A 15,798-nucleotide genomic window follows, 5' to 3' on the forward strand; every position below is an offset into this window, starting at 1 on the left:
TTTTCTGCAAGTATCTTGATTGTATGTTTGGTACAATCTGTGGCATTCATAAATATGCAAGGGCTCATATATTCCTTTCAAACACCGATTATGTATTAGCTCTTAACTCCACTGGTAGTTTGACCATTATATTAATAAAGAAGTAACCAGATATTCATGTATAGAAAAAAAGCCATCCATATGCTGAAGCAGGGCCCTTTAGAAGAAGTGGAACCTGCAGAAAAATTGTTATGCTGATATTTAGTAAACTTTATCAAAATAACCTACACATACTATTCCAGGCATCTACTTATACTTAATATTGTCATGTCAGATTAGTAGCACCTGGGAATTTTCATCCTGTTTCTGGTGCTAGCGAAGAGAAATATCCTGATGTAATAGGGGCATTGTGTATTTGTTATTGTATTCCTAGTTATCTAGTTAATATAGAGCCAATATTACTACTATGATATTTCTTCTTTCTACTTTATAGATAATGGAGCAAGCTCCCAAATATTTTGTAAGAAAAACACATTTGTAGAAGAATAAAATTCCATACTTGGTCTTTTCCTGACTCAGGGCTAATTTCTTGATGAAAATGTGCCATTACAGAAGACTGTGTCCTTTGAAGATGTGGCTATGGATTTCAGCTGGGAGGAGTGGCAGGACCTGGACATTGCTCAGAGGACCCTGTATAGAGATGTAATGCTGGAGACCTACAGCAACTTGTTGTCCTTGGGTAAGCAAAAGATACATTAATTTACAGGGTCAGGTGCTTTGTTTTTAGTAGATCTATGAGTCTTTATCAAAGGTGCAATGATATTTAGGTATAAGATTACAGAATATGGGAAGTAGTGCATCTTTCCAAGAAAATCCTCTCCTTGAGTATATTACCACAGAGGCAATTTTATTCTCATTCTTCAAGAAGTCAAGTTAGCATCAGTTAGGCAACAGTTCTGAGACATGATCTATTACCAGGGGAGTTTCTTATGAAACTTTTGGCCATTGCAATAGATGGATATATAATCTAGAGTAGAATGTATATTTGTACTCAATGTAAAATCTAAAAATCAGTGATTGAAAGTGGGCATTTAAAATCTAAAGCTTCTACGGGGCACTCCTCTTCATACTTGTAATCCTAGGTATGGAAATCCAAACCAGCCAAATGAGAAGATTCTCCAGGAGAATCCTTTCTTCAATGAAAAATAAAAATCCATTTAAAGTGGTAGAACTGTGGTCTTCAGCAAAAGAACTCAGGGGACTCGGCCATTTCTGGAGTTCAAGGGAAAACACTGAGAAAAAAAAATCCAAACCTTGTATTTCTATGCAAAGTCAACCATGAAGCTATTGAGAAATGAGAAAGTAGAGTTTGGAGAAGTCAGGTGTTTAGCCTCCCGCACTCTCCTGTCCTGCTGGGGAGACAGGAAAGCACACTCCACTAAGATGGGCCCAGGAAGAGGATATAGGGGGCTGACAGACCACCACCCAGCCCTTTTATCCACAGAGGACAAACAGGCAGCCTGGAAGCAGGTCGAGACAACTAGTTTATTCAGGAAATGATCTGATCTTTTACACAGGTTGGAGGGCGGTGGAAGGGGAGGGGTACATGCACCTACATAGGCTGTGAAAGGACACCTGACCTGCTCATCAGGGTGAAGCTCCAAGGGACCTCCTTAAGGGGTGGCTCATATGTATGTCAGGGCCCTCAGAACTGCCTCGTAATGATGCAAGGCATCTGGGTATTTGTGCCCCATAGGAGTAACCTGTGTACCAGCACGTCTGAGATCATTATAGCACAGATATCCAGAATCTCCATGAACAATAGTTCTCCACTGTTTCTTCGTAACAGGGCACTGTGTTTCTAAACCCAAGTTGATTATCAAGCTGGAGGAAAGTGCAGAAACATGGATGGGAGAAGCCTCAGGCAAGAATTTCCAAGGTGAGTGAATTCATCCTACACAGTGCTGTTGGAGACAGAGCTCAGGTGGTAAGTTCACTTCTTTTTGTTTGTTTTGTTTTTTAATTTCTTTATTAATTAAATTTCGTTGACAAGGTGTTATGCAAAAGGGGTACAGTTACATAATAGGGCAGTGTGTACATTTCTTGTGATATCTTACACCCTCATTTTTCTTTCCCTTCCCTAGATCAGGTAGGCATGTATACAATACACAGTGTACCAAAAACATATACAGTAGCCACGTGGTATACGCCAAAGGAAATTCACTTAGAACTTTAAATATAATGTCAACAATAGAGTTTGCTTGTCCTTGTCTTATATGACCATTCATACATAGCTTTTGAGCTATTGTAATCCACTGAGAGGTCTACTTTAGACCTTTTTGTTTAGTAGTTGTTTGGATTTAGTTACAAAATGTAAGGTCGCTGACCCAAACCTGTGGGAAATACCATTTGACAAGAAGTTTTTTGTTTCTCAGACCTGGTCTCTACTGTCTCCCACTCCACCCACCTTAACAGTATATATCAAGGAGATCATGCCCGTTTGTTTTCTGTGTTCTAGGCTTGTCTCACTCAACATTATTTGTTCAAGTTCTGAACATTTCCCTGCGAATAGAATATTTCATCGTTTCTAATCACTATGTAGCATTTCATTGTATATAGGTAACACATTTTTTGGATCCATTCATCTGTAGAGGGGCATCAGGGTTGTTTCCATATTTTGGCTATTGTGAATTGTGCAGGAATAAACATGGAAATGCTGATGTCTTCTTGATATCCTGAGACCTGTTGTTTAGGATAGATGCCTAGGAGTGGTATGGCTGGGTCATAGGTAGGTCTATGTTGAGATTTTTTCGGAACCTCCATACTGTTCTCCAAAGTGGTTGTACTAATTTGCACTCCCACCAACAATGGAGGAGGGTTCTTCTTTCCCCGCACCCCCTCCAGCATTTGTTGTTGCCTGAGTTCAGAGTATAGGCCATTCTAACTGGAGTGAGGTGGTATGTCAGGGTTGTTTTTATTTGCATTTTCTTTACTGCCAGGGATGTTGAACATGTCCTCCTATTTTTTGCCATTTTTATCTCTTCTCTTGTAAAGTGTCTCTTTAGCTCCTTTGCCCATTTAAAATTGGTTTACTGGGCTTGGAGGGGGTTAGTTTTTTGAGTTCTCTGTAGATGACGGATATTAGGCCTTTGTCTTTTGTTGTGCTGGTAAAGATCCTTTCCCATATGGTTGGCTGCCTTTCTACTTTGGTCTCTATGTCTTTAGCTGTGCAGAACCTTTTCATTTTGTAGTAGTCCCATTTGTCGAGACTCTCCCCTATCTGTTGTGCCCCTGGGACTCTATTCCGGAAGTTCCTTTCTGTGCCTATAAGTTCTAGCATCTTTCCTACTCTGTCCTTCAGTAGTTTCAAAGATTCAGGTCTGATGTTGAGGTCCTTGATCCATTTTGAGTTGATCTTGGTACATGGTGATAGGCTAGGGACTACTTTGAGTTTTCTACATATGGCTTCCCAGTTTTCCCAGCACCAGTAGTTTAAGAGGCTATGTTTTTTCCATTGTATGTCTTTAGCTCCTTTTTCAAATATCAGCTGACTGTAAGAGTGCGGTTTCATTTCTGGGTCTTCAATCCTATTCCATTGTTCTTCAGGTCTGTTTTTATACCAATACCTGGCTGATTTTGTTATGATTGCTCTATAATAGAGTTTGAAGTCTGATATTGTGATACCTCCTTCACTGCTTTTTTTGCCTAGAATTGCTTTGGCTATTCAAGGTCTTTTGCTATTCCATATGAATTTATGGGTTGCTTTCTCTATGTTAGTGATGAATGTAGCTGGGATCTTGATGAGGATTGCATTGAATTTGTATAACAATTTGAGCAATATTTCCATTTTCACTATATTGATTCTGCCTACCCATGAGCACTGGAGGTCTTTCCATCTCATTGTATCACCTTTGATTTCCCTTTTTAGGTTTTTATACTTCTCATTAAATAGGTCATTCACATCTTTAGTTAGGTTGATCCCTAGGTAATTTATTCTTTTTTAGCTATTGTAAATGGTATTATTTCCACAATTTCCTTTTCTGCTTGTACATTGGTGGTGTACAGAAAAGAAGCTGACTTTTGTGGATTGATTTTGTAGCCTGCTACTTTGCCAAAATGGTTTATTAGGGTAGGAGTTTGGGGACTGAGTTTTTTGGGTCCTTCAGATATAAGACCATGTCATCTGCAAATAGGGATAGTTTGATTTCTTCTTTGCCCATGTGGATCCCTTTTTTGCCCTCCTCTTGCCTTATTGCTATGGTTAGGGATTGCAGCACTATGTTGAAAAGAAGTGGGGAGAGTGGGCATCCTTATCTTATTTCTGAGTTTACGGGAATGGTTTTAGTTTCTATCCATTTAATACGATATTAGCAGTTGGTCTGTTGTATATGGCTTTCATTGTTTTAAAGAATGTTCCATCCATTCCTGTTCTCTCCAGAGCTTTTAACAAGTATGGATCTTGTGTTTTGTCAAAGGCTTTCTGGGCATCGACTGAGATAAAAATGTGAGTCTTGGTTTTTAGCTCTGTTTATGTCATGAATTACATTAATAGATTTATGGATGTTGAACCATTCTTGTGTCTGTAGGATGAAGCCTATTTGATCATGACATATAATTTTCTTGATCAGTTTCTGGATCCTGTTAGCTAATATTTTATTGAGGAGCTTTTTGTCTGTGTTCATTAGTGATATTTGTCTGTAGTTCTTTTTTTCTTGTTGGGCCTTTGACTGGTTTGGGAATGAGTATAATATTAGCTTCATAGAATGAGTTTGGGATTTCTCCCTCTGTTTCTATTTCGTGGATAAGTTTGAGGAGTATTGGTATTAGCTCCTCACTAAATGTTTTATAGAATTCATTGGTGAATCCATCCAGGCTTGGGCTTTTCTTTGTTGGGAGGCTCTTGATTACCCCCTGTATCTCGCTGTAAGTTATTGGTTTATTTAGTTCATTTATTTCTTCTTGATTCAGTTTGGGCAGTTTATACTTCTATAAGTATTGATCCATTTCTGTAAAATTATTGTTCTTTAGTGAGGAGAAGTTCTGGAAATAGTTCCTTACTATTGTTTGAACATCGTGTGTATTTCTTGTAATTTTTCCAGTAGAGTCCCTGATCTTATGGATATGAGTCTATTCTCTGCTTTTTTTTGTAAGTCTTGCAAGGGGTCTGTCAATTTCATTTACTTTCTCAAAGAACCAGCTTTTAGTTGTATTTATTTGTTGAATGCTCCTTCTATTTTCAATCAGATTTATCTCTTTTTTAATCTTTGTAATCTCTCTCCTAGTCATTTTAGGTTTGATTATTTCTTGTTCCTCCAGGTGTTTCAGTTTCATAGTGAGGTTATTCACCTGCTCTGATTCCATTCTTTTAATGTGAGTTCTGAGGGCAATGATCTTGATCCTCAGCAATGTCTTCGCTGTATCCCATAGGTTTCTTTGTGATGTATTTTCATTGTTGTTGTGGCTAATGAATTTGTTAATTTCATCCTTAGTTTGTTCTGTGACCCAAGTGTTAGATAACAGTGAGGGGGTTTAGCCTCTAAGAATTTGTATAGCCTCTATGTTATCCTTTGTTATTGAGGGTTACCTTGATTCCACTGTGATCAGATATTGTACATGGTATGATGTCAATACTCTTGTATTTGCTGAGGTTCTTTGTGTGGGCTATGACATCTATTTTGGAGTATGTTCCATGGGCTGCTGAGAAGAATGAGTATTGGGTCTTGGTGGGGTGCAAGACTCTGTACAGATTTGTCAGATCCATTTGGCATATGGTATTTCTAATGTCTTTGGCTCCCTTGCTAATCCTCTGTGTGTTGGATTTGTCCCTTGGAGAGAGTGGAGTATTAAAGTCTCCCACTATGATTGTGTTTGGGTCTATCTTGTTCTGTAGTTCTTTACGAATTTATTTGACATATGTAGGGCCTCTTGTTCAGTGAGTATACATTCATCACTGTGATGTCTTGATTCTGGATTTTTCCTTGTATTAATATGTAGTGTCCTTCTTTGTCTTTTTGAGTTGACATTAATGAGAAGTCCAGCTTGTCTGAAATCAGGATGGCTACCCCTGCTGTTTTGGTAGGTGTGTTTGCTTGGAAGTTCTTGCTCCATCCTTTCATTCGGAGCCTGTTTTTGTCCCTTGCTGCAAGACGGGTCTCTTGAAGACCAAAGATAGCAACTTTTTGTTTATGGATCCATTCTGTCAGTCTGCTCATCTTTGTCGGAGAGTTAATACTCTTTATATCAAAATATCTCTCACCTGCACTTGAGAGCTCAAACACAGTTCTGTAATCTCCTATGGATCAATTATCAAGTCCCTGGATCCGGACACCAGTTGTTGGACCTGGGTAACTGCAATTGTAGTCAGGACAAGGGGGATGCAGAGGTGAGGGGACCAATGCACACTTTATTTTAGGAGGGCCAGGGTTTATATAGGGTTAGAAATCAATTCACAACTTTAGTATAATTTTTTCCAAGTTCTTCCATTTCCTTATGAATGTGGTGATGACATTCTTTCTGATAGAGGCATAAAATTCCATTGTGTATATGTACCATATTTTCCTGATCCATTCGTCTACTGAAGGGCATCTGGGTTGGTTCCATATTTTACCTATGACAAATTGTGCTGCGATGAATGTTGTTGTGCTGGTCACTTTAGTGTGTTCTTGTTTGTGGTCTTTTGGGTAGATGCCCCAAAGTGGGGCTACTGGGTTATCAGGGAGCCGTATGTTTAAACTTCTTGAAGAATCTCCATACTGCGTTCCAGAGTGACTGAACCAGTTTACATTCCCACCAATAATGAAGTAGTGTTCCCTTTTGGTCACATCCCCTCCAATATTTGTTACTTTTTTTTTTTTCTTCATAAAGGACATTCTTAATGGGTTGAGGTGGAATCTCAATGTTGTTTGATTTCCATTTATTTTATTGCCAGTGACGCAGAATACATTTTCTTATGTCTCTTGGCCAGTCTCATTTCCTCATCAGATAAGTCTCTTTAAGTCTTTGGCTCACTTGTTGAGGGGGCTCTTGGTTATTTTAGGTTTTGTTTTGCAGGAATTTAATTTTTTTAGTTCTGATTATATTTTAGATATGAGGCCTTTGTCCATTGTAGGGCTGGTAAAGATCTTTTCCCAATCTGTGGGCTTTCTGTTTACCTTTGCAGCTATGTCTTTAGCTCAGCAGAAGCTCTGGAGTTTGATGCAGTCCCATTTACCCAAGCTTTCTTTGATTTTTAGCATTTCTGGACCTTTATTAATGAAGTTTCCTCCTGTGCCAAGAAGCCCAAGTGTTTCTCCTACTCATTCTTGTAGTATTTTCAGGGTATCTGTTTTTATTTTAATGTCTTTGATCCTCATGTTTATTTGTTTATTTCTTTGATGAATCATTTTAGATGTCCTGGAAATTGATGACTTGATTAAGAGTTGCAAGAAAAGTCCAAAAGAATGGCCATGTAAAGTAGAAATCAGCAAAAGCAACCCTGTGGATGAAAGAGTGAGATTAGTGAGAACTTTTCATTTGAGCTCTAAACACATGCCAGAGCTGCATAGGAATAGTAGGAAATCCTTAGGACTGAGGACTGAGGCATCCGTTGCATATCAGAATATGGTTGTCCATTTGGAGCCTGAAGAGATGCATGCTGGATCCAGGCCTGGTGTCTCTCATGTAGATGAAAAATCCCTTAGCAACATGGAGACTTTTAATCAACGTTCAGAAATTCCCAGTGAGCAGCATTATTTCACAGATGGTGGAGAACAGACGGAATTAACCTCAAAGACCATATTCTTTAAAAATAATTGTGCTTCTGTGGGAGAAAATCATTATGAATGCAACAGATATGGAAAGGCCCTCAAACACATGTCAGCTCTAAGAACACATAATAGAATACATATTACTGAGAAAACTTATGAATGTAATATATTTGAAAATTCCTTCAGGAGCAAGAAAATTCTTAGAAGACCTAACAAAATTGACTCAGGTGAGAGACCTCATATATGTAACAAATGTGGAAAATCTTTCAGGTTGAGGACAATTTTAAATGCACATCATAGAATCCACACAGGTGGGAAACCATATGAATGTAACCAATGTGAGAAGTCCTTCACCTGGAAAACTCAACTCAGTATTCATCAGATAACTCATACGTGAGAGAAACCTTATAAATGTAATACATGTAAAGCGTGTTTCATGTGGAAAGTGCCACTACTAATGCATCAGAGAACTCATACAGGAGAGAAACCTTATAAACTTAACATATGTGGAAAGTCATTTCCCCAGAAATCACACATCAGTGTTCATGAGAGAACAAATTCAAGAGAGAATCCTTATAAATGTAAGACATGTGGAAGGTCTTTTGCCCAGAAGTCATACCTAAGTTATCATGAGAGAACACATACAGGAGAGAAACCTTATAAATGTAACACAGGTGGAAAGTCTTTTGCCTCGAAATCACACCTACGTCTTCATGAGAGAACACATACAGGAGAGAAACCTTATAAATGTAAGACATGTGGAAAGTCTTTTGCCCAGAATTCATACCTAAGTGATCATGATAAAACACATACAGGAGAGAAACCTTATAAATGTAACACATGTGGAAAGTCTTTTACCAAGAAATCACACCTAAGTGATCATGAGAGAACACATATTGGAGAGAAACCTTATAAATGTAACACATGTGGAAAGTCTTTTGCCTCGAAATCACACCTACGTCTTCATGAGAGAACACATACAGGAGAGAAACCTTATAAATGTAAGACATGTGGAAGGTCTTTTGCCCGGAAGTCATACCTAAGTGAACATGAAAAAACACATACAGGAGAAAAACCTTATAAATGTAACACATGTGGAAAGTCTTTTGCCTCGAAATCACAACTACGTCTTCATGAGAGAACACATACAGGAGAGAAACCTTATAAATGTAACACATGTGGAAAGTCTTTTACCAAGAAATCACACCTAAGTGATCATGAGAGAACACATATTGGAGAGAAACCTTATAAATGTAACACATGTGGAAAGTCTTTTGCCTCGAAATCACACCTACGTCTTCATGAGAGAACACATACAGGAGAGAAACCTTATAAATGTAAGACATGTGGAAGGTCTTTTGCCCGGAAGTCATACCTAAGTGAACATGAAAAAACACACACAGGAGAAAAACCTTATAAATGTAACACATGTGGAAAGTCTTTTGCCTCGAAATCACACCTATGTCTTCATGAGAGAACACATACAGGAGAGAAACCTTATAAATGTAACACATGTGGAAAGTCTTTTGCCTCGAAATCACACCTACGTCTTCATGAGAGAACACATACAGGAGAGAAACCTTATAAATGTAAGACATGTGGAAAGTCTTTTGCCCAGAAGTCATACCTAAGTGATCATGAGAAAACACATACAGGAGAGAAACCTTATAAATGTAACACATGTGGAAAGTCTTTTGCCTCGAAATCACACCTACGTCTTCATGAGAGAACACATACAGGAGAGAAACCTTATAAATGTAAGACATGTGGAAGGTCTTTTGCCCAGAAGCCATACCTAAGTGATCATGAGAAAACACATACAGGAGAGAAACCTTATAAATGTAACACATGTGGAAAGTCTTTTACCAAGAAATCACACCTAAGTCGTCATGAGAGAACACATACTGGAGAGAAACCTTATAAATGTAAGACATGTGGAAGGTCTTTTGCCCGGAAGTCATACCTAAGTTATCATGAGAGAACACATACAGGAGAGAAACCTTATAAATGTAACACATGTGGAAAGTCTTTTACCAAGAAATCACACCTAAGTGATCATGAGAGAACACATACAGGAGAGAAACCTTATAAATGTAACACATGTGGAAAGTCTTTTACCCACAAATCAAACCTAATTCTTCATGAGAGAACACATACAGGAGAGAATCCTTATAAATGTAACACATGTGGAAAGTCTTTTACCAAGAAATCAAATGTTACTGTTCATGAGAGAACACATACACGAGAGAAACCTTATAAATGTAACACATGTGGAAAGTCTTTTGCCTCAAAAAGAGAGCGTATTGTTCATGAGAGAACACATACAGGAGAGAAACCTTATAAATGTAACACATGTGGAAAGTCTTTTACCCAGAAATCACACCTAAGTCTTCATGATAGAACACATACAGGAGTGAAACCTTATAAATGTAACACATGTGGAAAGTATTTTGCCTCAAAATCAACGCTTAGTGTTCATGAGACAACACATACAGTAGAGAAATCTTATAAATGTAACACATGTGGAAAGTCTTTTGCCAGGAAAACACACCTTCGTGTTCATGAGAGAACTCATACAGGAGAGAAACCTTATAAATGTAACACATGTGGAAAGTCTTTTACCCAGAAATCACACCTAAGTCTTCATGAGAGAACACATACAGGAGTGAAACCTTATAAATGTAACACATGTGGAAAGAATTTTGCCTCAAAATCAACGCTTAGTGTTCATGAGACAACACATACAGGAGAAGAATTTACCCCTGAGTGACAGCTGAAAATTTCCCTTTCACATAGATCAAGGAACTGATCCATGTTAGGGCCTCATTAAGCCATGGACTTTGCTTACAGTGGTGTGAATGTAATCATCTGCATGCTACAGGGCTACCAAAATCTCTGTGCTCTGAGCCCAGCTCTTGGTTTGTTACTCTGTTTTGTTTGGAGGAGGAAGGGGAATGTTTTTCCTCACATCTTGAAGAACAAAATATCAACCTTCACCTAATGGGTTTTCCCCACTCATTTATAAAATTACATTTCTAATTCAAACAGGGGGAAACCCTCTATTGAGTCTATGAAGTAACTTCACAAGTATACTTGCAACTCCCTTTATGAAACCAAGCTCTGATAGTTTACATGGACTGAATGTCAGTAGGTGTAAGAAGCATCAGTGGATGGGAATATGGCCTAGTGGCAAGAATGCTTGCCTTATATTCATGAAGCCCTGGGTTCAATTACCCAGCACCACATATACAGAATATGGCCAGAAGTGGTGCTGTGGCTCAAGTGGAAGATTGCTAGCCTTGAGAAAAAATAAACCAGGGACAGTGCTCAGGCCAAGAGTGCAAAGCATGGGACTGGTAAAACAAACAAACAAAAGAACCCAAACTTCTGTTACAAAAAGTATCAAAGGATCCCCCAAACTCTGGGGGGTGTTCTCCAGATAGTTGCCTTCAGTCCTCAGTCTGACATGTGACCCCTGACTGGATCTGGCCCCTGAATGTCTTGCGGGCTCATCCACTTTGTGGAACAGAGAGTGAAGTACTTGAATAAACATCAGACTAGACCTTAAAACCTGTTGGATGTACATGGGACCAAAGAGGAGTTTTCCTGGGTGTCATAGCTCATATCTTTAAGCCTAGCTACTCAAGGGGCTGAGACCTGAGAATCAAGGGGTGAAGCAATTCTGGGCAAGAAAGTCTGTGGGACTCATCTCCAGTTAACCATCAGTAAACCGGAAGTGGAGCTGTGGCGCAAGTGGTAGAGCAATTAGCCTAGAGCACAAAAGCTCTGAGCTGGAGCCCACAAGACTATTGAAGCTTCACTCATTAGGGGATGTTGAGAAAGCTACAATTATACTGACATTTGAATTTTTGTTTTATGTGAATCAACTCATCTAGTTTAAAGAGCTATTACTCATTCTCTACAATGTAACCAGGGAACTTTAAAAATCAGAATTGTTTGAACTTAAAGGGAGTTCTCCCTGCTCTGCTCAAACTGGCCAGCACACAGTGAGCCCACCAGTGCTAATTTATTCCAGTTCTCTGCACCAGTCAGTCCTTGGCTAGCCTGATACCTGGTACTCTGTTTTTCTTCAGCATCATCATTATATGTAAGTGTTGTCACTTCATTTAAACTAGTTCCAAATTTTCTCTGGCACTTAAGAGCTTGCCCTGACACATAAAAGCACCAGTTAAAGCCAGTCCATGGTACTTATTAGGGGTAGCGATAGTACAGCAGCTCATCAACCTGTGTCCTTTCAGGAAGGAGTAGCCTTACACCCGCCTGCATTGTGTGAGGACCTGCCAAATTCATGGGCCAGTGCTAACTGAAATGATAGGTTGGTTCAAACAGTTACTATGATGCAGACTGTAACTCCACTGGCCACCTGCCTATGACCTGACATGACTATGCTGTTTCCCTGCAAATGTTGTAACCTCCTTGGCCACCTGCTTGTGGCCGCCTCAACCATGTGATATTTGCCTATATAACCCAAACCTGAGCCCAGCCCAAGGTGCGTCTCCACAGCTCTCAAGTCTGGGCTGTGTCCTTGGCTGGCCATTCTTCTTTTTACTTCCCCAATAAACCCATCTTGATACTTGAGGCTGTCTCTGAGTGGTAGACTGTTAGAGGGATGGAGGATTTCTCCCACTTGGACCCCATTACTATACCAGACACAAATTTGTCAAGGCTTAGCAGAGGATGCTAGAGGAGATGTATGTCGTTGTCAAGCACACTAATAAGATCATTGTTGGGGCTGGGAATATGGCCTAGTTGCAGGGAACTTGCCTCATATACATGAAGCCTTGTGTTCGATTCCTCATCCCCACATATATAGAAAAAGCCAGAAGTGGCTCTCTGGCTCAAGTGGTAGAGTGCCAGCCTTGAGCAGAAAGAAGCCAAGGACAATGGTCAGGCCCTGAGTTCAAGCCTAGGTCTGGCAAAAAATAGAGAAAGTTTTAGATAGGATGTCTTCAAAGTAGGTTTCTAGAATCAGTCAGAGTATTTTTTTGGAAAGGTTTTACATTACCATTTATACAAATTTTAATACCTTGTATTATCTAATTCAAAACTAGAGGTGTGATGGGAATATGGTCTAGTGGAAAGACCCGTTGCCTAGTATACATGAAGCCCTTGGTTCAATTCCTCAACACCACATATATAGAAAAGACCAGAAGAGGTGCTGTGGCTCAAGTGGCAGAGTGCTAGGCTTGAGCAAAAAGGAGCCAGGGATAGTGCTCAGGCCCTGAGTCCCAAGTGACAGGGCTGGCAAACAAACAAACAAACAAACAAAAAAAGCCACCAACAGCTTCCATTGTACTTTATTATAGTTGTGTGTTGTTTATTGCAATAAGAACCGGAGCCTAAATGCTCTAAATTGTCTTTTGTTTTGCACAAATAAAACTGCAGATTCTGTTCTCTTCAAATGATGGTGAATATTGTACATTGGTTTCTCTCACATGGAAAGATTTTTTACAGGGAAATAATATACAAAACTTGTTTTAAATTAAAAACTAGAAAGGTAAGAAAAGGCACAGCATCCTGAGCAGAGAAGCTCAGAAAAAAGAGGGAAAAGCAAGAGGGTTATCTGTGTGTCCAAACAGAGCCTCTCAATCCTTCAAAAAGAGGGGCAGCCTGACTTAGTTCTCTCTATCACTACTTCTTTGCCATTGCCAAAAAGATATTGGTGGCCATGTGACTTCCTGTAGCCCGAGTTCTTCATCTTGTTTTGTTCATTGAAAGTCAGTGTTATTGTAGCTGCTCGATAGTAGGTCAGGGGTTTAATAATCTCTAGTGATGTTTCCATGATTTCTTCAGTTTACCTCCCTGGGTACTAAATGTGACTTCAAAATTCCTATGTGCAGGGCACCAGTTGCTCAGGCCTGTACTCGTTGCAGTTCAGGAAGCTGAGATCTGAGGATCTTGTTTCAAAGCCAACCTGGGTAAGAAATTCCATTAGATACATCTGCAATTAACCACCAGAGATTGGGAAATTGCACTGTGCCTCATTGTGCTATAGCTTTAGCCTTTAGGTGAAAGGCTCAGGGACAGTGCCAGCACCAGAGTTCTATCCTCATTATGAAGCAAAAAAATTTCTTTCCATTAAATTTTTATTGTGGTGAAATACATGTAATATTGACTATTAGCTATCTTCAATAACACAACTCAATGGCAATTATTACATTCACTTAGGCAACATTCCTGCTGTCTCCAGAACTTATCTCAAGGAATCTTCCTGCTTGTAAAACAATGCTCCTTCTTATCACCCCAAGTTTAAGTACCTACTATGTCCATGTATTCAACTGTTCTGTTTATGTTTGATGGTCCTAAGTCTTGATGGAGAAATCAGAAGGGAATGACTCATCTAATTACAATCCCCCTGCACATAACAATAAAGTAAGCTAATTAAAAATAATTGTAGTGGTCACCATATTATTCACAGATCATTACAAGGCTGACTCTCGCCACCCTGTTGTTTGTACTAGTGTTTCCACAAGGGCCTGTTGTAGCACTCACTGTATTCTTATCTGGTTTCTCCTCTAGTAACTGCCTTAAAAGGCAGAAGCATTGTAGCCCAAGAATCTAGAAAATGGTAATAATGAAGCTATATCTTTACTCAAAAAATGCATGAAATTCACAACAATTTTAGGAGCGAACTAAGTCTACAATCATGTAATGAGCACATTCATAGGTACTAAATGGCTCATTAATGCAGTCATAATATTCAAGGGATATCTTTGCAAATAGAACCTGACAACTTCGGATGGGTGAGGTTCCTTGCCTTCCTCTCTCCAGTTCTCCACTCACACCTTCAAGCACCAACAACTGCTCTTTTCTGCTCCATAATTAAGCCACAGGTTTACTTCAAAATTTTACTAGCTAATTGAAAATTCGAGTGTCACATGTTTATCTGCCCAGGATTCCTTTGAAATGTAATCCTCAGATCTCAGTCTCTGGAGTAGCTAGGATCAGCGATATGAGACAGTGCCTGGGTAGGCTTAGGCTGCTTTTAAAATACATAAAATGTTTGGAGCTTGTTCCATTATCTATATAGTAGAATAAAGAAAAATCTATGTAGAAATATTTGGCTGTATATTACTAATACAAAGTTTCCCTAATATATCAGAACATTTCTCTGTTATTAGCAATAGAGAAAAGATAATTCTGAGGTGCTACAAATCTGGCATGACACCATTAAGGCTAATTCTTCTGAGGCTTCATGCTTCAGCCTAAGGATGGTCCTTTTTCTGTACATAAGATATTTGGTTACTGTTTTAGGAACAAAACATTCAAATTAGCAAAGCAGATAAGACCAAACACATAATGAGCTTTTAAAAGAAATATATGAGTCCTTGCATATATGTGAATGTTACAGATTTTATGAAACATGGTATCTAAATGCTTGAAAAAAAGATGACATCTCTATTAAATATGCAGTCTGCAAACCAACTGTCAGTTTTCTATGAATAAGACAGTATATAGAAGAGGGTGGGAAAACAGCGTTGTGGATGACTGCTTGACTATCATGCATCAAACACTGGTTGAATAAATCAGTATCACATAAACAGAAACGACAAGTAGTCACGTGGCTCAAGTGGTAGAGTGCTTTCCTTGAGCCAGGGAAGTTCAGGTAATAACTGGCAATAAAATAAAATAAAATAAAAATAGGATCAACATTGTAAGGTCTTCCCAAGAGTGTTGCATACAGATGCTCTCACCTGGTTAAGTCTCCACCCTGTTACCTGGGTAACCAAGAGACCAAGAGGCAGTTATTTCCCATTCCCTGAGGTCTCATCCTAATCCACTTGGCCACACACCCCTGACCCTGCCCTAGATAAGGCTGGACCAGGTGGAGGTCGCCCCTACTCTCCAGCCAAGCATCAAGTCTGCCATAGGCCTCTCCTGCCTCTACACCGGTGGTGGCATTCTCCTTTACATGCTACCTACTTGAAAAAAATCCTAACAAATATGTATCTAGATTTTTTATTGCCAGTCCTGGGGCTTGGACTCAGGGACTGAGCACTGTCCCAGGCTTTTTTTTTTGCCCAAGGATAGCCCTCTACAAGTGAAAGGTGTT

The 15,798-nt window shown here is 39.3% G+C and overlaps 1 protein-coding gene across 1 annotated transcript; it reads left to right on the plus strand.

Moving 5' to 3' along the window:
- Nucleotides 1-603: 603 nt before the first annotated feature.
- On the plus strand, nucleotides 604-10,494 carry LOC125367084 (zinc finger protein 665-like; the record flags this gene model as incomplete). The annotated part of the gene is made up of 5 exons (XM_048367695.1): nucleotides 604-718; nucleotides 1,829-1,918; nucleotides 7,367-7,832; nucleotides 7,995-8,117; nucleotides 8,289-10,494. Coding segments are annotated over 5 exons (3,000 nt in total), but the record flags the coding sequence as incomplete, so codon positions are not given.
- Nucleotides 10,495-15,798: the final 5,304 nt, after the last annotated feature.

The sequence above is a fragment of the Perognathus longimembris genome, chromosome 18 (genome assembly GCF_023159225.1).
Source record: "Perognathus longimembris pacificus isolate PPM17 chromosome 18, ASM2315922v1, whole genome shotgun sequence".
In the NCBI taxonomy this organism is placed as follows: Eukaryota; Metazoa; Chordata; class Mammalia; order Rodentia; family Heteromyidae; genus Perognathus; species Perognathus longimembris.